The sequence below is a fragment of the Crinia signifera genome, chromosome 3 (genome assembly GCF_055691185.1).
Source record: "Crinia signifera chromosome 3, ASM5569118v1, whole genome shotgun sequence".
Classification (NCBI taxonomy): Eukaryota; Metazoa; Chordata; class Amphibia; order Anura; family Myobatrachidae; genus Crinia; species Crinia signifera.
This window is the reverse complement of record NC_139219.1, coordinates 285063690-285090358: the sequence shown is the minus strand read 5'-3', so window position 1 is coordinate 285090358 and position 26669 is coordinate 285063690. Positions and strand designations below refer to the sequence as shown.

Below are 26669 nucleotides of genomic sequence, written 5' to 3'. Positions count from 1 at the left end.
GAGCGCAATGAGCCATGTGAGGGGAGGAGGTGCGCACTTTTAGTATCCATGTCGACTTTCAGGTAAAAAAAGTGAAAAACCCCATGTTGACCTTTTGACTGTCAACCTTCCCGATGTCAATCTAACGCTTGCGTCAACCTAATGACCCTGTCGATCTAACCCCATGTCGACCTTCAGTAATGTCGACCTAGTTGTTTATTATCCACTTTGACGGCCAGATGTACAGTACTAAGCTTTCAAAAGTGATACAATAAAGAGAGATAACTGCCCAACCAATCCGCTGCTAACTGACATTGTTCAAACCCAGCCTGAACCATGGCAGTTAGGGGCTGAATGGCTGGAACTTTATCACTCCCCATTTTATCCCCTTTGAAGGTTTAGCACATCTCAATGTTCCCCAAAGTAATGATTTAAATACTATTAACTCACTGCATTGTCTATCACTGCTCCTCCCATATAATTTACTTTACCCTCCCTAGAATGTTACTCCCCAGCAAACATCATATCGCTCACTCTGGAGAGTGGAAAGACCTGATGCTATAATACTAGCTGCTCCTGACACTGTGGCATCTGTCATGGGATTATGCACTAAGAACGAGCATGTTGGCTGGATATACCCCACAGCCCTCCTCTGCATATATGGATTTTTTACCTACATGAGACCGTCTGAACCATTCTTGACTCCTTATCTAACAGGACCTGTACACAATCTAACACTAGAACAGGTATGACTAGCTAAAGCTATCTAAGCACACACAGCTTGCTGGTAACAGGCTCTTTCAGTCTGGCCGACAGATGTTTGTGACTAACGGACTATCTGTATATAATAGGCTATTTATTCATCAAATGAATTAACACATACAAATCTATTATAGGCAATGGACAATTACACAAAGATTCACAGTTAAGACTATTACAAGGGACACATTTGGACTTCTTATTCTAAGCAGACAATATAACATTACCCACAATTCTTTGTTGTTATTATGTTTTCTTACCAACAGTTGTAGCTGGGTAGAAATAAGCACTTCCTGCTGTTGTTAGATAATTGTTAGTAAGCGTATGTGTGCTATGATCCGTATGCATGTGCACAGTGGCGTAACTTGAAATTTTGCGCCCCCCTGCCAAAAAAGTCTCTGGCGCCACCCCCCCCCCCCCCCCATACACACACATTCCTGACTGGCTGCTGGGCTCACTTGGCAGCGCGAGATTTGAAATAGCCGACTAATAGGAGCAGAAAGGTCCGCGGCTATGTCTCCAGTTCTTGTCTCCCGCTGGAGAATCTCCTCTTACCTAGCCAGCGCTGCGGGTTAGCAGGAGCCGACGAGCAGGAGCAGAAGAAAGGTCTGCGGCTATGTCCGCGGCTATTTCTCCAGTGTCCTGTCTCCCGCTGGACCATCTCCTCTTACCTAGCCAGCGCTGCGGGTAGGAGCAGGACTGTCAGCGCTGTGGATGGGAACAGGATGTCCACGCTGCAGATGGGAGCAGACTGTCAGCGCTGCTGCCAGTGGGAGCCTCCGCCTCCTCTTTAACTGCACTGGTCATTCCTGCATGGCAGCTCGGGTATATTCAGCTGCGCCCCGCAGACCCCTGGCTCCTCCAAGCAATGGCGGGGGCTGCCACACCGTAGTTACGCCACTGCATGTGCAGTCATTCAAAAATTGCCCACTTTGCGAAATTGCAGGAAGGCGATCAGGTCTGAATAACCCCCATCTCCAGGTATTTAGTAAAATGGCAGAGTGTAATCATTTAAAGTGTAAGAAAAGGCTGCAGCATCCTCAGAGTGCAGGGTAGTGGTGTGTCTGTGTGGGCGAGTCTGGGTGGTGCATCTGGGCCCCCGGGCCAACACCACACATCCTGCACCCATTTTTTGCATACTCACCTCTCGGGACTCCCACGTTGGCAGAGGTAACTGTCCTTAATATTAGTGGCAAAATGGTGCTGCCGCTATTTTTGCAGGAGATCTGGCATACACAATATGGTGTTTCCCCTCTAGTGCTCAGACCGGGGCCGCTGACAGGGGGGTGCTGTGGATAACGCTGCTCCGGGCCCCGGCCACTGGAAGGGCCCGGGCAGCTAATTTTGCCCACCACACCCCCGCTTCCCTGACTGCCTCCGCTGCGCTGCCTGCTTCTTCAATGCAGGATGCCGGCAGCCAATCAAAATGTAGCACCGGCTTTTGAGCCAATCAGAGCTTGCGTACCGTTAGCCAATCAGAGCAGCTGCCAGTACACAAGCTTTGATTAGCTCACCAGCCGGAGCTGCATTTTAATTGGCCGCCGGCGTTCTGCATTGAAGAAGCCTGTGCTTTGGGACCTGCAGCTGGAGTCAGACGGTAAGTGAAGGGATGATGGGGGGGGGGGAATGGGGAGGGGGGAGAGATGGGGGGCCCAGACTGGAAATCAGTCCCAGGCACCAAAATTCCTAGTGGCAGCCCTGGCTCAGACTATTGTGATGCCGGCAACAGAGGACGGTGCCCCAACGGTAGAAGCTGCACACAATCCTTCTCTTCTGTAAATACGCTCATGGTGCAGGGATATATATCCCCTGTATAATGTGTCACAGTCACCGTTATACCTGAGCTAAATATACATTTCAAGTTAATTTCCAATGTATAATCATCTAGTTTATTATAGTGATGCTATAGAATAGCTGTTGTCATACAGACCCTATTGGAAATTTGTAACTCTCATTCCTCCACTTGCACTGTAGTCAGTGTACAGTAGTTGTAGGAGGGATGAGGGGATTAAAGGGTTAAACCATCACGATTGCTAAATTCTCCCAACAATTTCCTTAATTACGTAACCCAAATCCGCTGCGCATGCAAATCACACCATTCAGGTCTATCTAGTTTTATATTCTTCACTTGGCCTAATTCACAGATGACACAAATGATTATTCCATTGGGTTTAAAACTTTTATGAATTGCTGCACCTACTCATATATGTATATGTGTGTGTATGTGGTGTGTGTGCATGAGAACAGCCTAGCAGCCCCGGCTTGTAGATTGCTAGGGCAGACCAAGATTATGGGCCTTATTTTGGTTCATTCTTTCTGACAAAATCCTTCTTAGATGGACAAAACCATGTGCACTGCAGGTGGGGCAGATGTAACATGTGCAGAGAGAATTAGATTTGGGTGGGGTTTTACTTCAAAGTGAGATCTATATTGCAGTGTAAAAATAAAGCAGTCAGTATTTTCCCTGCACAGAAACAAAATTACTCACCCAAATCTAATTCTCTCTGCGCATGTTATATCTGCCCCCCCTGCAGTGCACATGGTTTTGTCCATCTAAGAAGGATTTTGTCAGAAAGAATGAACCAAAATAAGGCCCTATATCTGGAATGGCCCGCCTCAGGTGTAGTGTGAAAAGTGGTCTTCAGCAATAACATGGGATTTTTTTGGAGGTGAATCCTCTGGGTGTCAGCAGGGAATTTCTTGGGTTGTATGTCTGTAGTGGTATAACCCACATTATTGTTGCAGGTACCTTCTCTGAACTGTACAGGAGAATTTGCAATAAAAGTGAGGTTTTGCGCATGCAAAGTGGAGCTGGCCTGGAGGAGAAACACAACGCATCCGCACTAGGCTGAGGTGCTATGTGATCTGTCGGGGAAAGCTAGAAGGGAGAGTATTCGCTCCGGCTGACAAGATGAGAACAGTTAACCCATCTCGTAGGTGTACTGTACATTCCTGCTCCACTTCTATAATGATCTGCGCCACAGTCAGTGATTGCAAAATATGCACTATAGGCCATTTACAACTGAGCAGGTCAGCCCCCCCCCCCCAACCAATCACTGTCAGCTGCCTCTCTTCATCCAATTGCAATCTCAGACCTCCCTGGACTGTTGTATCATTATGCCCGACCCAAAGAATGGGAAGTTCTCGCAATTTGTGGGCCAGCCAGTAGGAGGCTTGGTTAAATTATGTGGTTTATGTATATATATATATATACACATCGGGACTGCTACACGCTGTGGCTGCCACATGCGTGCAGCGCTCATGCGGTGACAGGCTGGCCACACACTGGCATACCTTAATCTGCACCATCAGTCACTCTCCCAAAAACCCACACCGCGGCAACGTAAAGGGGTACCCAAATTCCTTATATTGGTCTGAGCTGCGGGACGCCGCACTCAGATAGAGACTTCCTGCATTTGCTATTTCATCTACCAAACTTTTGGGACATTGACTTTGAGGAAGGGGACCACCCTGCACACCCCCATTCAAATACCATCTAGACAGGTTACTGTTGCAGACTAACCTTTTTGTGTAACCACCTTCAATTTTTATATTTTTTATTTCTCAGTAAAGCATTGTTACATTGTACCACTGTGTCACACATAATTTATGCCTTAATCATTTATACACCAGGACCGAGCTCAGCACAAACCCTCTTTTTTCTCTATAAGTATCAATACCAGTATAGTTTGAGTCAGACTGTACTAAGTGCTTTGCAGCTAGCCCGTCCAACAGTCACTCAGTGCGCAGGTACATCCCCAGTATCTATGTGGTTTATGTATTTTTATTGCCTCATTCAGACCTGATCGCACGGCTGTGAATTTGCAGCGATTATCGAGATACTGCTCATGGCCGTTTTGCGATGAAAGCCTGCTACTTTTTTTTTTTTAATTCCTGGCCATTTGCAAGGGGATTGACAGACAGGGCTGGATTAAGGTGGTGGTGGGGGCACAGGGAGCCAGTACCCCTGGGCCCCCTCTATCTAGGAGCCCCCTGTAGTTGGCATGTATATATATATATATATATATATATTTAAAGGTTTTGTGCATGGGAGTGGGGTATTGCTGCAGCTTCACCTATGTGACAATGATTAATAGTGCTGAGCATCGGGAGTCAAGGAACACTGACTGTACAAGTGTGCAGTGCACTACTGGGAATTGACTAAGTCCCATGAGACTTTGCACAAGAGGTTAGAAGCTTAGAGGGTTGTGCTGAGCTCTGCTTAGTGGAGCTCATCACCTGCTTTTCAGGCCCATAGAGGACAGCAGCAGAGGCCTCATAATGGGAGGGTTTTTAATCAGACACAGCACTGACCCTGTAAGGTCTCCTACAGAGTAAGGTACAGAGGGTCAAACACAGACTTTTCATGTGGTTTTATATATATATATATATATATATATATATATTTTTTTTTTTTTTTTTTTATTATTAATCCCTCCCTCTGCAGTTACCCATTGACCAAGTTTATACTGCATTTACTCTGTGTTTTGACAGTGTAATATTCTACCATGCAGTTTGCAGGCAGTAATGACAAGTGGGAGGGGGCCCACCGGAGGCTTAATCCGGCCCTGTTGACAGGAAGCCTCTCTGTTGATGCCTTTTCAATGTTTTTATACTCATTCTACCCGCTTAAGCGGGCAGGATGTGGGAAAGCCACATGGTTCTCCAGGGCTGTGGGAGATAACACTATACATCATGAGTTTCCTGCAGCTTCTGGGACAGTAGGCAAGTTTGCTGTTGATATACTGAATAGATTGGATCCGGTTAATAGACTTACTGGGGTAAATTTACTAAGATGTTGAAGATATGCCCATAGCAACCAGTCAGCTTCTGTAAGATAATTGATAGAATTTGTTTGGTTGCTATGGGCAGGGCAGCCGCGAGGAATGCCGGGCCTCTGTAAAATTTTGGGGGCGTGGCCTAAGTGTGGGGGTGTGGGCACCTGCGGGGCCCCTCCAGCAAGCCTGGGCCTGAGTAATTAGTACCCCCCCCCCCCCCTCTCGGCTGAACTGGCTATGGGCAACATCCCATCTTCAATAGAACATACATTTTAGTAAATGTAACCCCCCAGTGTCTAGATCAGGCATGTCCAAACTATGGCCCTCAAGCTGTTGTGAAAATACAAGTCCCATCATGCCTTGCCACAGTTTTGCTATTAGGGAATGCTAAAACTATGGCAAGGCATGCTGGGATGTGTAGTTTCACCACAACTGGAGGGCCACAGTTTGGAAATGCCTGGTCTAGATAGACAATCAATAAGTCAACATGCAATGTGTCAACAGGGTCAAAAGGTCCACGTGAAAAACACTTGACAAGGTGAAAACATGAGTTTTGATGAGTTTAAAACTAGTTATAATATTGCCTATCTACTAATGAGAATTAATCAGAATTATTAGGAGTGAAAAAGTGTGTGTGAAAGTTCTTGATGTACCATATTTCACTCACACCTTATATTATAGCAAAGATGATTTATCTAGTTTGAGGTGTAACTTTTAATATTTATGTCCCCAACCAGGGTCCCATATCTGGCCACAACTTATTATATTTATTTACAGTTTCTTATATAGCGCAGCATATTCCGTTGCGCTTTACAATTGGAAACAACAGTGATTAAACAAACTGGGTAGATACATGGAGGTAGGAGGGCCCTGCTCGCAAGCTTACAATCTATAGGGATAATAGGAGGGATACATAAGGATAGAATTCACATCTTTAGTAAATTTACCCCATTGTGTGCGTGGAAGGACATTCCATAAGGTGGGTGCTGTCCGACACAAATCCTGCAAGTGTAAGTGGGAGCGAGTAATGAGTGTGGATAAGAGACACAGGTCTTGTGCAGAGCGGAGAGGTCGGGTGGGGATATATTTTGGGATAAGCGAAGAGATAGAGAAGAGAAGTCGATGTAGTCAGAGTGATGGCTTTGTATGTAAGTAGAAGTATTTTATATTGAATGCGGTAACATACAGGCAACCAATGGAGGGACTGACAGAGCGGATCAGCAGATGATGAACGTCTAGCCAGGAAGATCAGCCTCGCAGCTGCATTCAAAATGGGGGGGAAAAGAGGGTTTTTGAGCAACACTGAGAGAATCACAAATACAAAGTTAATTGAACAATTTATTGTGTACACAAATGACATGCCGGTCCAGAACCAAGGTGATGAGATGGCTCACTCATACCAACATCAAAAAGCTGGGTAATATTCCAGAACTATTTTTCTCTTCCCACTTCAAGTTTTGTGATGAACCATAATGTACCAATAAGTGATTGGAGATCTTAAAGGCCTCATTGGAGACCAGACTCCTTGCGGAGTAAATCTCCCCCCCTCCACAAATATGCAGGATTAATATGTTGCAACATTGACGTATTTTATTGATTATATTCAATTTTTTTTATCTTGTTTGTCATTTGTGTACACAATAAATTGTTCAATTAACTTTGTATTTGTGATTCTCTCAGTGAAACCCAGCGCTGCTCAAAACCCCTCTTTTTTCCCCCCACTTTTGTTGATTCCAGAGGGCTCCCACAATCCCCTCTAGAGCAGCAACATAAAGACAGCGCCTATAGATACATATTGTACCCCTTTTTTTTTTAGAATGCATTCAAAATGGATTGTAGTGGTGAGAGTCTTTTCTTAGGAAGACCGGTAAGGAGGCTATTGCAATAGTCAATGTGTGATATAATGAGAGCATGGATTAGAGTTTTTGCATCGTCTCATGTAAGGTACGGACAAATTTTGGATGTGTTTTTAGATGTATGTAACATGATTTAGAGACAGATTGAATGTAAAGAATGAAGGACAGTTCAGAGTCGAGGATGACCCCTAGGCAGTGAGCTTGTGGAGTAGGATTAATTGTTGTGTTCTCAACAGTGATAGAGATATCAGGTTGGTAACCAGTGTTCCCTCTAAGCTGTGCGCGCGCACACACCTTGACGAGCATGCGCACAGACATTACAACTGAGCGCACAAAGCAGCAGTGGTCCCTTTTTGCAATTGTGGACTCAATTAATGTGTGTTTCACCCATTAACTACATTGTGTACTGTATTTTGAATGTTTAAATGTTTAATATCATTTTGAAGTAAAGTTAACACAAATGCTGAACGTCATTTTCCAGTTATATATAAGTGACGCATTAAAATGTAAATTTCATTCCAAAGTTGCACAGCCAAAATCTTTAGCCGCACACAGCCTTCGTAAAATTAGAGGGAACATTGTTGGTAACTACTCCTGGCTGGTGGGAATATAATTAATTCTGTTTTGGAAATGTGGAGTTTAAGGTGGCGAGATGACATCCAAGATGAAATGGCAGAAAGACATTCAGAGACATGGAGCAATACTGATGGTGACAATTCCGTGGAGGATAGATAGATTTGAGTATCATCAGCGTACAGATGATACTGAAATCCAAAAGAGTTGATCAGATTCCCAAGTGAGGAGGTATAGATTGAGAAAAGCAGAGGACCTAAGACTGAGCCTTGTGGTGCTCCAACGGACAGAGGTAGTGAGGAGGAGGTAGACAAAAAAACAATATGGTATTTTTTGCGCTAATGATCAGATGCAGCAGGTTTATGACATATAGGAAGGTCCACCAACCCTCCAAAACATATGACAACAGTAGATGGGGGGGATATGTCAATAGTCCAGCGCTTCTGGAATTCTGGACTTACACTCAAATGTAAAGGAAGTCCTCAAATAGTGTCTTTCTTATTGAAGGGAAAATTCAGACCAGCCGATGGAACTTCAACAAAATTAGAGACCTCGATATTCACACACACTTCCTGACTCAGTTTCTCAAGTAGTCTAGGAAGAGATAAACAATCGTGCGACACCTTTTTTCAAAGGGGGGAACAATTTATTGGTACACTCACATTTTCCAGATAAAAACAAGCATAAAGTCACCAGCCGGTGACAATTGATGGGGAGGTTACACCCAGAACTGTTCCTCTACCAATGGAAAAAAGGGTTCCGGAAACCTTTCATCGAAGTAGAAAAGCAGCAAAGGTATAGGGATTTACCAGACCTCCAGTTCGCATATACAGGGGTGATTCATCCAGCCACGGGAACACCAGCTTAATGCATTTCAGACCTTAGGGTCCTTCATCAGAAGCATGGTCTTTCCCGTGGCTGGCATGGTTTAAATAGCAAAGAACGGCGCGAAACGGAGCAGTTACGCTCCGCTACGCCTATCCCGGAAGCGGAAGTGACCGGGATTCGTTTAGTAATGGAACGCACGCCTTTTGCGTTCCATTCTATCTCTATGTGACGGATGTCCGGAGCGTCACTTCCGGCATCCGTCTGCGTGACGTCAGGACTGGACACGCAGCTCATGCGTTCCACCTGATCATTGTTTGCGCTTCATTCACCGGAATGACACTTCCTGTTCTGGGATAAATATATTGCACATTGCCCATTCCTACAGACATGTAAAAACAGAAAACTGTGGTACAAAATTCTTCTGTTCTTGACGGATTCCTGGTATCTTTTTGTCAATATCAGCGTCCTTCATTTTGATAGAGTTTTTTTCAAAATGTAAATAGTCCCGTGTTTAACGTCCATATATGAAAAAACACAGAACAAAAAACAGACTGTCAGCAGGGTACATATGTGCAATCATCATAATAAAAAATATAAAAAAGTTATAAAGAGAGTGTAAAATGACATTTAAAAGCAAGTACTAGTTAAAATGACAATTATAAAAACCATTTAAGTTCAAAGTCACTATTCATTTGGCACCAAAGTATTGAGTTTAAAAATCCATTTCATCTCGGACTGTGCAAGGCGGGTTTCAATATTCTTATTTCGCCAAGTGGGAACAATTACTACAAAGGATGTATTACAAAAAATCAACAACATGAGTTGGGAATCTGGTTATTTTTTAGTGAGTGGTGACGTGTCAACCTTGTACACCATCATTAACCCAACAAAAGGAGTAATAGCCGTACGGTTCTTTCTAGATAAAACATCAATGTCTGAAAAATTGAAAAATTTCATCATAGAAAGCATAACTTTTATTTTAGAAAACAATTTCTTCTATTTTAATGGCAGCTTTTATCTTCAGGTGGTTGGTACTGCAATGGGGACCAGATTTACACGGGACTATTTACATTTTGAAAAAAACTCTATCAAAATGAAGGACGCTGATATTGACAAAAAGATACCAGGAATCCGTCAAGAACAGAAGAATTTTGTACCACAGTTTTCTGTTTTTACATGTCTGTAGGAATGGGCAATGTGCAATATATTTATCCCAGAACAGGAAGTGTCATTCCGGTGAATGAAGCGCAAACAATGATCAGGTGGAACGCATGAGCTGCGTGTCCAGTCCTGACGTCGCGCAGACGGATGCCGGAAGTGACGCTCCGGACATCCGTCACATAGAGATAGAATGGAACGCAAAAGGCGTGCGTTCCATTACTAAACGAATCCCGGTCACTTCCGCTTCCGGGATAGGCGTAGCGGAGCGTAACTGCTCCGTTTCGCGCCGTTCTTTGCTATTTAAACCATGCCAGCCACGGGAAAGACCATGCTTCTGATGAAGGACCCTAAGGTCTGAAATGCATTAAGCTGGTGTTCCCGTGGCTGGATGAATCACCCCTGTATATGCGAACTGGAGGTCTGGTAAATCCCTATACCTTTGCTGCTTTTCTACTTCGATGAAAGGTTTCCGGAACCCTTTTTTCCATTGGTAGAGGAACAGTTCTGGGTGTAACCTCCCCATCAATTGTCACCGGCTGGTGACTTTATGCTTGTTTTTATCTGGAAAATGTGAGTGTACCAATAAATTGTTCCCCCCTTTGAAAAAAGGTGTCGCACGATTGTTTATCTCTTCCTAGACTACTTGAGAAACTGAGTCAGGAAGTGTGTGTGAATATCGAGGTCTCTAATTTTGTTGAAGTTCCATCGGCTGGTCTGAATTTTCCCTTCAATAAGAAAGACACTATTTGAGGACTTCCTTTACATTTGAGTGTAAGTCCAGAATTCCAGAAGCGCTGGACTATTGACATATCCCCCCCATCTACTGAGGAGGAGGTAGAGTCAGAACTTTATTAGGTGTGGTAGCAAGTTGGTCAGGGTAGTGGGTAGCATGAGGGTAAGTTGACCACACATCTTGATGAGAAAGGTCTTCTGAGGTTCCGCACTAAATACAAAGTTTTTTCAGTGCTGTATTTTCAGATGAGCTCCTCAGTTCCTCCCATTAATCACATTACATGAAAATATATTCAGACAACAATTGGTGCTACTGTCACATTTATTACTTCACAACACTGTAAGCACCGGCATAATCATGATGAATATATGCGTGATGGCATAAGAGTTACTTTTCCACTGGTTACGTATTTCTAGTTTTCGGAACAGGTCCTCAAAGATTATTACAGTGAATGCTGGCAGCAGATCACATTGCTTACATCTAAGCCGGACAGGTCCTATCGGTGAGTCTATGAATTTTCCTACTGCTGATATATGTCCCATCCATGTATCCTTTCTGCAGGTGACAAACTCTGTCTTCCCGGTATGGACATACAGTTATCTGGTGATTCTCTTCCCAGTATTCATGCTCACAGACTATTTAAGATACAAACCAGTCATAATCCTACAGGGTCTGAGCTATGTCATTGCATGGGTTCTGTTACTTTTTGCCCGTGGCGTGCCTGCCATGCAAGGTGTGGAGTTTGTCTACGGCTTGGTCACTGCCACTGAGATCGCCTATTTTTCCTACATCTATAGCGTGGTTGACACGGAACATTACCAGAAGGTCACAAGCTTCTGCCGGAGCATAACTTTGGTGGGTTTCACTGTTGCCTCTGTGCTTGGCCAACTCCTGGTCTCCTTGGCTGGGATATCTTACTTCTATCTCAATGTGATAACGTTGGCATCTGTCTCAGTTGCTTTTGTGTCATCGTGGTTGTTTCCCATGCCAAACAAGAGCATGTTTTTCCACAAAAAGGTGAAGGGAGACCCTGCTGAAATTTCATCTGAAGACCCCAAATCCCCCAGTAATGACCCAGATGTGCAATGTACAGAACAGCAAAGTGCAGCAACCAGAGACGGGACTGACAAGAAAACGAATTTCTGCCATGTGTTGTGGCTCTTGTGCAAAGACCTGCGGGTTTGTTACTCTTCATCACAGCTCATTTACTGGTCTCTGTGGTGGGCACTTGCTACAGCCGGGTACAACCAGGTTGTAAATTATGTCCAGGTTTTGTGGGAACACATAGAACCTTCACAGAACTACACAATATATAATGGAGGTGTGGAAGCCGTGTCTACGTTTCTGGGTGAGCGGTTTATATTCATTTTATAGTTTAGAGAAATTAACAATTTATTCCTTTACATTTTCCTGCATAAGGGGCTAATTCAGCATGGGTCAATAATGTGAGAATTCGCAGTGGAGCGTGAGGAGAAAGCGTTGCCCAAAACAGAAAGAGAAGATGCCCCTTGCGAAATTGTGAGAGAATTGCGAATAGATCGCTTATCACAATCCAGTCACAAATCTATATGCAATCCCTGAACCATTGATTCTTTTTGCAGTCTGTGAGTAAGTCTGAGGATTCCACGAACCTGTGACTGTGACAGGCTGGCAGTGGTCAGTGCGGACATCACAGACCCTCCTAAAAAAAAAAGGCATGGGCACACCTGTTTTTTCAGAAACACCCAGAAAATGGCAGGTTTCCACCCACAAACACTGACTTCCTATCAGCCAAGCTCCAGTCATATTGCGTTTACAATCTCACGCATGCACAATACAGACGGTACAGTTGTTCAATAAATGCTCGATTTAAGAATTCTGATTAGCAATCTATGCTGAATTACTCCCTTATTTCACAATTTCAGATTTGCAGAGAGCATTCCAGGTCTTGGTACTAGTGCCTGTTCCGATAGGGATACGCCCTTTGGGTCACCACCAAGTAGGTCGACATCACTAGGTCGACATGCAGCTTGGTCAACATGACTTTAGGTCGACATGGGTTAGGTCAACAGGGTCATTAGGTCGACATGGTTTTTTTTTATTGTTTTTTGAGCCGACAAGGTGACAGGCCTTATTTCTTGCCTTGCCATCCACTTGGGCATGGTGGGAGAATAAAATAGAGTGCACCATCTTACCTCTATGCCCATGTTATAAAGGTACCATCTTACGTATTTCACCATGATACAGGTTGAGTATCCCTTATCCAAATAATTATGAAAACCATAGTCTCCAAAATGTACTTTTATTTTTTTGCTAAAAACCTACTGGGGACATCTGTAAGTGACACTACTGGGAAAATAACATGTAACTGGCACTAAATATGTGCAAGGACATGATTGCTTGGCATTCACATTCAGTACATGAGATAGGACACAATTTTTTTTAAAACCTTGTTTCATGCACAAATAAAAGATATGTGTGTGTATTTCATGTGTCTGATGTACTTATAAATCATAAATGCAAGATACCTCAAGATAGCTCTTTCAAACATAAAAATATTCCAAAATACGGAATAATCAGTTATCCAAAATTCTTCTGGTCCCAAACATTTTGGATAAGGGATACGCAACCTGTATAAGGTACACACTTACCTATATCTCCATGTTCTAACATACCAGCTTACTTACTCTATTTCCCCATGATATAAGGTACAACATACCAGCTTACCTATATCCCCATGTTATAATATACCAGTTTACCTATATCCCCATATCATAACATACCAGCGTACCTATTTCCCATGTTATAACATACCAGTTTACCTATTCCCTCATGTTAGAAGATACCAGCTTATCTATAGCTCAATATCATAACATACCATACCAGCTTATCTATTTTCCCATAGAAACAGAATATGGCAGAAATTTGGCCCATCTAGTCTGCTACTTTTTAACTATATAGTTACCTCAAACCCCATTCAACCCTTATTTATTTGTAAGGATATCCTTATGTCTATCCAATGCATGGTTAAACTTTTCTACTGTCTTAGCCTCAACCACCTCTAATGGGAGGCTATTCCACTTGTCCACTACCCTCTGTGAAGCCATTTCTCCTCAGATTTCCCCTGAACCTCCCCCCAGTGTCAGTGCATGTCCTTGTGTTCTAATACTTCCCATAACATCAAAAATGTCTCCCTCCTGGACCACGTTATAATCTTTGATATAATTAAAAGTTTCTATACGGTCTAAACTTTCCCTTCTCTGCTCTAAACTATACAATATACTATACAGCTTTTTAGTCTTTCCTGGTACGTTTTGTGATGTAGGCCATGCACCATTTTAGTTGCCCTTCTTTGTACAGTCTCTAATGTATTTATATCCTTCTGGAGATATGGCCTCCAGAACTGAACACAGTACTCTAGATGAAGTCGTAACAATGACCTATACATTGGCATAAATACTTCTGTCTTTCTGCTGCCAATTCCTCTCCCTATGCAAATAAGAATTTGACTTGCCTTCTTCATTGCTTTGTTACATTGCCTACCTGCCTTTAAATCCCCTGAAATAGTGACACCTAGGTTCTTTTTCTCCTCAGTAGTTTCCCATGTTATAACATATCAGCTTACCTATATCCCTATGTTATAAAGGTACCAGCTTTCCTATATCCCCCATGTTTTAACACACCAGCTCCTGATTTCCACAAGTAAGGTACCAGCTTTTCCCATTTGATAACTTATTTCATTATCTATTAAGTTTTATCAAAATAATTTCGATCATCAGTGTTCTTAGTGCTAGAGTGCACTTACATTTGTGATGTGGGGGAAATTTCCTGTACCGATTAGTGGAGAGGACCATGGAGGGCAGCAAAAGTGGAGAGCTGGGCGCTGCCTGAGCATGGATGGCACTTCTGCAGTTCGGCAACATCCTGCAGTGGTTATCCCTGCTTACCTCATCGCCCTTGATCAAAACCATGGATCCAAGGAATATGTGTCACTTCAGGGGTCCTGAGTGACCATCTCGGTGCATGAGGCACGTTTCCCCCCATCTCGCCCGAGATGCAGCCTTGATGCTAGGGATGTTAGAGACCCATCTGATGGGATCCTCCTTGATGTGTAGGATGGCCATACATTTTTGGGCAAACATGAAATAACCTCACTTACACCCCATGTTCATTGTCGAGTTTATCATCAGTATTGTTATGGGTAAATTTAATAAAGCTTCTATAAATAAAAAGTTGTGATGTCACCCAACCAATCAGATTTGGTAGTTCATTGTAGATAGATAGGGCAATATCTTCACTTTTAGAAGATTAAGTAAATTTACCCCATAAAGTGTGCACCTGCATATTCTTTTCCCTGTATGGTCCTACAAGTTCCCTGAAGGGTAGCACCTCTTATTATATTTAACATTCCCCCACTTCCTATTTCTCCATGTTATAACTCAGTGGTTCCCAAGCCTGGTCCTCAAGTACCCCCAACAGTGCACGTTTTCCAGTTCACCCAGCAGGTGCACTCATTATTCAGACACATTCTAAAAGATCCACAGGTGTAGCTAATTATGTCCCTTGTGATTCTGTTAGGAGACCTGCAAAACATGCACTGTTGGGGGGTACTTGAGGACCAGGGTTGGGAACCACTGTTATAAGGGTAGCAGCTTTACTCTGTCCTCCCCTTATAAGATACCAACTTACTTATATCCTCATGTTATAAGGTGCCAGTTTACCTATATGCTTGTGTAATAAGGTTCCAGCTCACCCATGTTATAGGATACCAGCTTACCTGTCCGCTTGATATTATAACTGTTGGTGGGCTGCTTAGTAACACAGAGCACATTATTATGTTGCTGCAGGCGCTCTCTCCTCTCTATCAGTTGGCTATGTGAAAGTGAATTGGGAGGTATCTGGAGAACTAGCACTCGCCATCTTCTCAGCCGTCAATGCTGGTGCTCTGTTTCTAATGGATTATAGCTTCAACATCTGGATGTGCTATGCTGGGTACCTTATATTTAAAGCCTCCTATATGCTTCTCATCACTATCGCCACGTGAGTATGGCCCTTGTAGACTTGTATGGACCTTGTTAGTGGTGTTTTGCGTAACTGCCTCCGGGCAGTGCAGGCCACACGCTGTTGCTGTGATATAGTGCAGGCCTGGTCAACCTGTGGATCTCCAACTGTTGTAAAACTACACATCCCAGCATTCCCTGCCACAGGTTGGCCATGCATGATGTAGTGAGAGAAGTTGTGCGCAAGTGTATCCTGTCCAGGTAAAGGAAGATAGCGGCCACCCCATGGAATCACATCTACATGTCGCCATACATTGCCAGGTGCTTGTGCAGCTGGGAGACCGCACACTGCGTGTTTAGATGTATGAGGTGGGCACTGCCTTACCCTGTGCAAGAGGTTCTATACACACACCAACGCTATAGTTATTATGCTCACTTCCATTTCATGTGCTGCCCAATCAAACCACCTGCCCCACTTCTAGGGCACGAGGGACCTATCTTATAGTGCATGGTGTTGTCATGTCCTAGATTCTGAAGGTGACATTTGTAGCAGACAAATTAGTTATACCTTAGTATAATCATGCAGAATTACAAGAATCCGGATGACGGTATATCAATACAGTGGCTATCAATGCCAATAATACATAGTAGATCAGGCTGAAAAAAGACTTGCGTCCATCGAGTTCAACCTACGTTTTAATAGCTTATCCCTTGTAAAAGACAGAATATGATTCTTATTGGTACCCTTGGATGTTTTTATCCAATAAATGCTTGTCCAACCTTATTTTGAACATATTTATTGTATCTGCCGACACCACCTCTCCAGGAAGAGAGTTCCAAAGTTCGACTGCTCTGACCGTAAAGAAATTTTGGTACTTATGTACTAACTGGGCTGCCGATTTTGAAATCAGGTCCATCGCATGTGATGCGATTGAATCCTATGGAAAAATCGGGTCCATGTTAAAATGGACTGAGTCTATTTTAACATGGAATTCAATGGGAAAAGGGGTCCTTTTCATACCCCTACTATCCAAGTGGGCATGGAGTTGGATATAAACCTGTGGCTAGCGTAGCGAGCCACCGAGCCCGAAGCATGGCGAGCCCCGCGAGGGGACACAGAATACCGTTCGCTCGCCACGCTTTGGGCTCGGTGGCTCGCTACGCTCGCCACAGGTTTATATCCAACTCCATGCCCACTTGGATAGTAGGGGTATGAAAAGGACCCCTTTTCCCATTGAATTCCATGTTAAAATAGACTCAGTCCATTTTAACATTGAATCCTATGAAAAAAATCGGGTCATCGCATTGCATCGCATATGATTGTATGCCTTAAGTTAAGGCATACAATCAAATAATCAGCAGCCCAGAAAATACATAAGTACGGAATTTTTTTCTTTTGAGGGAACAAAATTTTCTTTCCTCTAATCTAAATTCGTGCCCTCGCGTCCTAGATTCCTTTCTTGCAGTAAAAAGGGTGCTTGAGATTTCCTTATATTGGCCCCTGATATATTTGTACATGTTGAGCATGTCCCCCCTTAAACGTCTCTTCTCTAGTGTAAATAGTCCCAGCTTTCTTAATCTCTCCTCGTAGCTTAAATTCTCCATTCCCCTAATAAGCTTTGTTGCTCTTCTTTGGGTTTTTTCCAATTCTATGATGTCCTTTTTATAGTGTGGGGCCCAGAACTGTACTCCATATTCAAGGTGAGGTCTAACCAATGCCTTGTACAGTGGCATAATCACTTTTGTGTCCCTAGTTTCCATACCCCTTTTAATACATGCTAGAATTCTGTTGGCCTTTTTTGTTGCAATGTGACATTGAACACTGCACCCCATCTTGTTATCTATATGCACTCCTAGATCCTTTTCAAGTGCTGAAGTACCTACTGCCTCCCCACTTAGGTTGTAACTAGCACACTGGTTACGTCTCCCGAGATGCATAACCTTACATTTATCCACATTGAACCTCATCTTCCACTTTTTAGCCCTCTCATCTAGCTTGTTACGATAATATTGAAGTAAGTTCACATCCTCTGTTGATTTAATATCTCTACTCAGTTTTTTTTGTCATCAGCAAAGATGGATACATTGCTGAGAATCCCCATCCCGATATCATTAATATATATGTTAAACAAGATGGGCCCCAGTACCGAACCCTGTGGCACTCCACTTAGTACTGGTATCATAGTTGATACGGCACTGTTCACAACCACTCTTTGTTCTCTATTACACAGCCAGTTCCCTACCCATCTACAGATATTTGCCCCTAATCCCAGGTCCTCCATTTTATTTATCAACCTCATGTGTGGTACTGTATCAAAAGCTTTTGCAAAATCAAGGAAGGCTACATCTACTGCATTTCCATTATCAAGGTTTTTGCTGACATCCTCATAGAAGCCTAGTAAATTTGTCTGGCAGGAACGATTTTTCACAAATCCATGTTGGTTAATACTAAGTAAACTATGAAGGTCTAAATATTCCAGGATACCATCCCTTAAAATATTTTACCCACTTTTGATGTTAAGCTCACAGGCCTGTCATTTGCAGCGTCATCCCTTTTACCTTTTTTGAATATTGGCACTACCTCTGCTATTCTCCAAATTCAATATAGAGGGGTCGCTAGTTCCTCCCTTAATTCCATTAGTACCCTAGGATGTATCCCATCTGGCCCTGGTGTTTTGTTAGTTTTTATTTTGCTGAGCCTCAAGATTATATAATCGGTCGAGAGATCCATATTGAGATCCAGCTTGTTTGTCCCAGTTGTGGTATCTGTGCTTTCCACTATCTGCTCTCCCCTAGTAAACACTGATGAGAAGAACCCATTTAACAGTTCCACTTTTCCTTTATCCTCTGCAAAACTTTTTTTTTAAATTCAATAATTTTTATTGATTTTGCATATAGAATTTAAACAAGACAACACACAAAAAAGAAAAAACAACACATCAGTATACAGGTGGTACACGTCCAAATACAAGCGTAGTACAGTGCAGGCATATACAGAAACGAGAAGCCGTTGTAAGATATAGATAGCAAATCCTGTATAGGTTTTACCAGTAGAAATACCCGAAGGCGCCATTCGGGTATGTGTTTGATATAAAGGAGTATGAATCTTACAATAAATGAAATGTACTACCCCACCTAGTACATATTAAAAACAGGATATCCATTCATCCATTCAGGCTGTGATCAGAATATATTGTTGATACTGATGTGACAACCAAAAACTAAAATAAAAATAAACCCCTTTCAAAAGCAAACCTCCCAATAACCCCCCACCCTGTATGACCTAACCCCAACCCAGGTATACTTGGATCCCTTAACACTACTACCCCCCTTCTACTGAACTAACTATATCCCCCCACCCACCCTTAGTTCTGTAATAGGGAATAAATTAGCGGCTGTTAGCTATCAGCTAACCTATGCCTAACAAAAAACTAATTTACCCCTACCTCCCACCCATCCCACAAAAGGATAGCAATAGGATGGACTATCTTGGGTAGCGGACAAATGATATCAAAGTGTTTTGGACACATTATTTAAGGATAATATCCATCGTATCAGACTGGAGCAGTAGAACAATTACATGAACAACCCCCCCCCTCCCCCCCCCTTACGGGATAATACAAGTAGACAGGAGGAATAGAAATAAAGAGACTGGTCTGGACAAAATGTTGCTCAGGCCGGGCCCTCCGTCTCCGAAATGACATATGGACATCAGTAGCCGGGAAGTCAGTCTAATAATAGAAACATTAAAGAGCATTATTTTTAATCCGGCCAAGTGTCATAGCTTCTCATACGTAGCAGCATAGCAATAGTATGGCCCTTTCTCATATAGTAGAAAACATGAAAACATACATCACATATAATGACCAGCCCATGTGCAATTGGTGGAGTCATCAGAAATAATACAGCAGCATTCAAGGGGAGTGCAACCGTAACAGAGCATTCAGAAGAGTACCAGCATTCAGGAGTAAGTCCAGGATATGCATATAACAATTTTAGAAACCATGGGGCTTCCTTTAGGAGCAAATGAGGAATATTCATGCAGACCAAATCCATGAGTGAGCATATAGCTGAAGGATTTGAAGTATCTCCAGAATCCAGGTCCGTTTGAGAGCACTCGTCCAGGGTATAAGCGGGTATGACATCTGTAGGGGTCAAAGCATTGTGGCCCTGGGGCAAATCTTCCTCATCTCCCACATCACATTTAGCAGGAGAGCAGAAGGCGGAGAGAATATCCCCTTGTACAGCAGTGAGCTTACTAAGAAGCCTATCAGCAGAAGTATGCACAGCTTGTAGGAGTAAGTGAATAGAGGCTTCCATATCCATAAACAATGTAGACAGAGCAGGAACTCTGGATAATACAGGATAGAGAAGGCTGCCGTGAGGGATCTCTAGCTATGGACGGGGGTGGCTAGCACACCCCACTTTTTGCAGAGGTGACTGGCAGCTATAGGATTTGTTGTCCACAATGCCTCTAAGCCTGTATTATATGGTCTCACTCACCCCAGCGAGAAATTGAACGATGATATGGCATAGGAGGAGACACAGGATGGAAGCCACTGACAATAGTGGCAATAGTGTGCAGATCGCAGTGGCCAACACAGTAGATCGCTGCAGAGGCAAACGCAGGTTTAATAGCAGAGTGAATACACAAAACATCAGATATCAGCCGTAGATGCAGTATGACAGCCCTCCATGTAGTCAGAGATCCAGGAACAGAGTCCGCACCTGGATCCTCCCCAGCCGCGAACACGCCGGCAACTCCTGGGCAAGATGGCGGCTGAGCGGGAGACCTGGGGATCCGCAGGGTAGCTGTGATGTGAACGAAGGAGGGGGGTCGCCGTCGATCACCGGCAGCGTCCTTCGGAAGCTTCTGCTGGACGAGTGTCTGGGTGGCCGTCGCACACACTGATGCGGCAGATAGATGCAGGGCGGCCAGTCACGCGGCGCGGTTCTGTCCCGGCCTCAAGCTCCACTCCACCAAGGCTCTAAGTCAGGATCCTGCGGACTTCTCAAAAGTGCTTCAGAATATGCACCCCACCATCCTACAACAGCAGGCAGGTTGTACACGTCCCGGGGGGTAGGTTAGCAGGATATTAAGCAGGATTTCTTGGAGGAGCTCAGCACAGTATGTGCTACTCCATTGCCGTCGTAGCTCCGCCAACCCTCTGCAAAACTTTTACCATTGATATCGGTTAATGGGCCTATGTTCTCTTTAATTATTCACTTACTGTTTATGTACTTGAAAAACTTATGGGGGTTAGTTTTGCTTTCATTGGCTATGCGTTCTTCATTTTCCCTTTTAGCTACTTTGATTACTTCTTTACAAGTTTTGTCTGTTTCTTTATACTTAATGAATGCCTCCTCATTTACGTTATTTTTATAGAATTTAAACGCTTTTGTTTTATTGTTGATCGCTGTCCTTACTTTTTTGTCCAACCATGGTGGCTTTTTTTTTGTTGAATTTACCCTTATTGACTAATGGAGGTACAATGACGCTTAGTGGTGAACCATATAATTAGGAAGACATCACATGATGCAGCAAATCATGCCACCTTGTGGTGAGGAATGAGTCCACAATGATGTGAGTTGCATAATCACACCTTGCCGCTCATCATTTCCCTATTCACCATGTCCCACCAGGATCACCAAACGAGACTCAAAAAGTAAAAGACATGTTTTTGTTGTTGTTGCCAATATCAGTTTAACTTTTTTTTCTTTTTAAAAGATACATCTCACAATATCCCTCCAACTCTAACACTTCTAATGATCTCCAAAATGCAGAGGACTGATTTATTTAAGGAGGTGAAATGCTTAAAGACTACCAAATGCAGGAGGGTCAAATTTCTTCCCAAACCCCCTATAGCAGCGGTTCCCAACCTTTTTTCTCTCCCGTAGCGATCGATTAGGAGTACCCCCTCCTCTCGATTTGAAATATCCACAGCACTTCCAAGTGGATGAGTAGTGTGCGGTCAGGAATTGGTTCCCTCTGTCTGGCCGCTGGCAGTGTACGGTCATCTGGGTTCCCAGTAACACCTGTAGGATTAATGCCCGTGCTTTCTCCACCCATGTCAGTGCAGGGCAGATGAATGCTGATGTCTGAGGACAGAGTGGGTAGCTCCCAGTTGATTGATTGTTGGGCAAAAGCACAAGGAGACGCTGATGATGCTGCAGAACCAGAAGTGAAGCAGCGCGATTCATCTCCATGGTAAAAGGAGACTTCTTCCACCATTACCAATATTACTTTAATAGTACCCCCAACCGGTCTGCAGTGTTGTATCCCAGGTTGGGAACCACTGCTCTAGAGCCATAAGAATCTTGCTTAGAAAAATAAATCATTGGATCCTTCTTTGCAAAAGCTACAGTGGACCTCTTTACATCCCCAACCCTGGAACTAAAAAAGCGTAATATAAAGCAAGGTTCTTGACTTCACTTTTTCTGCAAGGTTAGTGTTTGCCCCTTTATCCCCAAGGCTGGCCAAAGGTTCATCTCAAGGATCAAAGTCTTCAGCTCTACCACAATGAGAGAACCTTGCTATGATTGGACAAAGAATAGCCCATAGAGCAGGGGTGGGGAACCTTTTTTGTGCCAAGGGCCGTTTGTATGGGGAAAAAATCCTTTGTGGGCCATACGTAAAATTTCTTACAAATTGTCCTACTGCACCCATCCCACTCCCCCGGTGGCTGCTGCTGAATAGGACTGACAGTCTCCGGCTGCTGTTGATTAAGAGGAATCTCTCGAACTTCCAACCTCCTGGAATGCCCCTGTACTTGACTCCTGGCAAAGCCGCCAGGCGGGTGGGCAGGGCCTGAGATTTCCCACCCCTGCCATAGAGGGTCACACCCAAAAATCTTAGCAAAGCATGTCCACAACTAAAATAGTGTGGAAAAATGATACAAAGTAATTAGAATGCTTTCAAAAATAGAAGAATTAATAACTATTTTTTTATCAATTCACAAATGCAAATACCAATGCAATTATCAATACCCCATTATTACACCCCTAGGTATCACCCACTCATATCACTTTAACAGATGTCACAATGGCTATAGATAGGAGTCCGCTTTAGATGAGTATTTGCAGCTTTGTGCACTCTCTATGAACCAGCAAAGGTTGCTTGAGTGAAGGACAGGGCAACTACTCTGAGAAAATTATCTGGCTGACAGGCTCATAGGTGCGCAGCCTCACCGGGAATCTTCCCAGTAAGACTTATGGCCTGCCCAAAACCACGATTATGGTAAAACAGCTTGCCACAATCATTAACAAACACAACTTAAGAGAAGAAAGGCAATGGGGAGGGGCAGTAAAACAGATGGCTGTTGGTAGTGAACATTCTTAAAAACCTACTAAACAGGCTTTGACAGTGATAGCCAAAAACAATGCGAGGAAATGGATCTGTAGCCCTCATTCTGGTTCATTCGCAAAGGCAAATCCCTTCTCAAATGGACAAAACCATGTGTACTGCAGGGGGGGGGGGGGGCAGATGTAACTTATGCAGAGAGAATTAGATCTAGGCGAGTTATTTTGCTTCTGTGCAGGGAAAATACTGACTGCTTTATTTTTACACTGCAATATAGATCTCACTTTGAAGTATTATCCCACCCAAATCTAATTATCTCTGAACATTACATCTGCCCCACCTGCAGTGCACATGGTTTTGTCCATTTTGAGAAAGAATATGCCTTTGCGAGTGAACCAGAATAAGGGCCTGTGTACACACTTTCATCCTATTGCTTTGCAATAATCTTAATGTTGCCTTCAGTATTTAGAAGCGTTACAGTATGCAAAAAATACAGTATAGTTCTATAGCAGGGGTCTTCAACCTTTAAGACAGCGTGGGCCACCTAAAAAAATCCAGTGAAGCCCGAGGGCCACTAAACTCTACTGCGGTATTTTGGACAGCCCCATAGAATCACAGCTCTCCTATAACGTCAGCACAGTCCTTCATAGATAGTTGGCACAGCCGCCCATACTCAGCACATAAGCCCCCCACACACACATACCCCAATAGTCATCAGCAGCCAATTAGGGTTCCAGTGCAAACAGTAAAATATGTGCCCCATCCCCATATATAATTTGATATTGAATAAATTGCACGCGCCGTTGGCGCGCTCCCAAAAGGGGTGTGGCCTAATTATAAGGGGCGTGGTCTAATTATAAACAGTGTAATCTTGCAGGAAAACAATTACCTGACACCTCTTTTGCAACCTGCATGACCAGACATTGGTTACCGCAGGAATGGTCATTGTCCTCACACGCTTAAGTTGACTGAAGGCTGCACAGTGACATATAAACATGAAGGCCCACACAGTGAACTAGTATGCCTCACAGATCAAACCCAAACAATGAAAGGCTACTTAAATCAATATACACTGTTACACTGTTTATCCGTAATGCCCATTACACATTGTGCATCACACCATAGTGTCCATTAGACATTTTGCCACACACCGTAATACCTGTTGTACATTGTCATACACCGTAATGCCCATTACACATTATGCCACACACCATGATGTCCATTACACATTAATCCACACAAAATTATGCCCATTGCACATTATGCCCCACACTGATGCCCATTATGCAACAGACCATAATGCCAGCAGTACTCCTGCTTATACATATGATGCTCCAGCAGTGCCCCTCACCCAATGCCCCAGCAGTGCCCCCACACAATACCCCAGAAGTGCCCCTCACACACAATGCCCCAGCAGTGCCCCTCACACACAATATCCTCAGTAATGCCCCACACACAATGCCCCCAGTAATGGCTGCAGCTTTGCCAGGTCCCCTGATCCTGCCAGCTGTACCTCCTCATCCTGCAGCTTTGCCGGGTCACCTGCTTCCACCATCCATGCCTCCTCCTGCAGTTTTGCCGGGTCCCCTCCGCCAGCTGTGCCTCCTCCTCCTGCAGTTCCGGCGCCGGGTCTCCTCCTCCCGCAGCTTCGCCGGGTCCCAACTCCCCAGCTCCCACCAGACGCGCTGCCTCCTCCTCCCTCAGCCGCGCTGGATCCACTCCTCTGCCCTGCCTGCAGCCAATGAAAATCGGGTAGGCGGCACCCGGGGGGACTCCATTACGCTGCCTCCCTCGGCAGCGTTTTCTTTTACTTCAAAAAAAAAATTCCTGTGCATGGCGGGCAGGGGGCCACTGAGATCAGCTCCGCGGGCCACTCGTGGCCCGCGGGCCATGGGTTGAAGACTCCTGTTCTATAGGATCGCATGATCAATATGTTGTACTGTATCCAGTATGGAAGCTTAGGAATAGGTTACTACGTATGTTATAGGTTGTTAAAGCTTTGGGAAATAAAATTATCAAAATTATCATTTTACTGGCTTTTTATTTTCTGTTAATGACAGACTGCTTGGGTTGTGCTCGCTCGCTCTCAACAAGGTTTGATACTGATTTCTATTTAACAAATTTACCATATAGGTTCCAGATTGCTGTGAACCTGAGCATGGAACGCTACGCTCTAATATTTGGCATGAACACCTTTGTTGCACTGGTTCTTCAGACGATCCTAACCATCATCGTAGTGGACAACCGCGGCCTAGGCTTGGACATCGTCACTCAGGTAAGAACTGTACATCTGTATATGTAGGGGCCACTATCAGGTTTCTGGCAGATGGCGACGTGGACATTCTGGCGGACGGCGTAGGGTGGCAGATGGCGATAGTTGCGATGGGAGTCGCTCAGATGAGAGCGGCCCCATCTGTATGTATAGGAGATTTATGTATTGATTTTAAACTTATCAAATGCACAGTAATTGTGTGTTAGAATGTACAGCAATGCCCCAAGTATCTGTACCCTGCTGATGTCGTGCTACTGTGTGCTCTCATAAACGGTCTCGTCTAATCCGTGAAACATTGGCCTATTTATAACAACAACCTACTGCAGACCCGCTCGCAGATTCTACATCCAATCCTCACCACACACTTGTCTAGTCTTCCGTAGACCTCCAACCTACGTCTGCTGAAACATTACCATCGCCTGCAGATGGAGGGGAATTTATTAATGAGATATGTAATTGTGGTGACTAAGAATTAACATAATCTGCAATGGGGACAGGGTTCTAATCTAGTTATTGAACCCCGAATCCCAATTTAATTACATATACTTTTTACATTTTATAGCTAATGTAAAAGTATATGTAGAGTAGAATAATAACTCCTCATGTGATATATCCATTTTTTTCCTCAGTTCTTGGTCTACGGAAGTTACTATGCAGTCATTTCAGGGATTTTCTTTGTGAGGAGCCTGTATATCCTGATATCACTGCGCTGCAGGCGGCATGAGAACCACCCGGACAGAGACATAAAGGAGGAGACTCATCTATAGTGACTATTGACATATACACACACACACACACACACACACACACACACTGCACTGGATGTAGGCAGATTTTTTTTTTACTTTGAGCTATTTATAGATTTATACTAAAATAGCATCCCTGTTGGGCGCACCAGGGGTTCCCAAAACAGTTAACACCATGTGTTAATCACACATTAATTAAAATGGTCTCCATACAAGGTAGTCCTACGAACATTACAGGTCTCCAGAGAATCCATGCATTTTAACAATTCAATTGCAGAACCCGTCCTGCACATGCGGAGAATGGGTCCTGAACATCAGGAAACCGCGCAAAGGATTGCATAGTTCATTCCTGCTGAATTAGGCCCAAAGCCTCCAAGATGGGGACTGCGACATACAGCACTAATCAGCCTTTTACAGGAGATTTCTGTGAAATGATTACTAATATTGTAAAGCATCTCACTGGATCAACAATATATCTTCTCTTGCCCGTTTTATATATAAAACGTTGTTTATATATAGAAAAATGAACTGTATTATTCCCACATGCAGATACGTTTTTTTTGTTTGGGTCCCGCACTGGATTCTCCACTATGATGATTTTAAATACATCAATTTTAGAGTGGAGTTAACAATTAGGATAATTAAGATCGAATCCAGATCCAGTATCAATTCTTTATCCTCCCAAAAAAATCACAATTCAATAGT

At 43.7% G+C, this 26669-nt stretch overlaps 1 protein-coding gene across 1 annotated transcript; it reads left to right on the top strand.

The window, feature by feature from the left end:
• Positions 1-575: 575 nt before the first annotated feature.
• On the top strand, positions 576-25985 carry SLC19A3 (solute carrier family 19 member 3). Its single transcript, XM_083175023.1, has 5 exons — positions 576-725; positions 11229-12015; positions 15494-15686; positions 25080-25221; positions 25848-25985. The coding sequence occupies exons 1-5, from the start codon at positions 576-578 to the stop codon at positions 25983-25985; spliced, it is 1410 nt and encodes a 469-aa protein (XP_083031149.1).
• Positions 25986-26669: the final 684 nt, after the last annotated feature.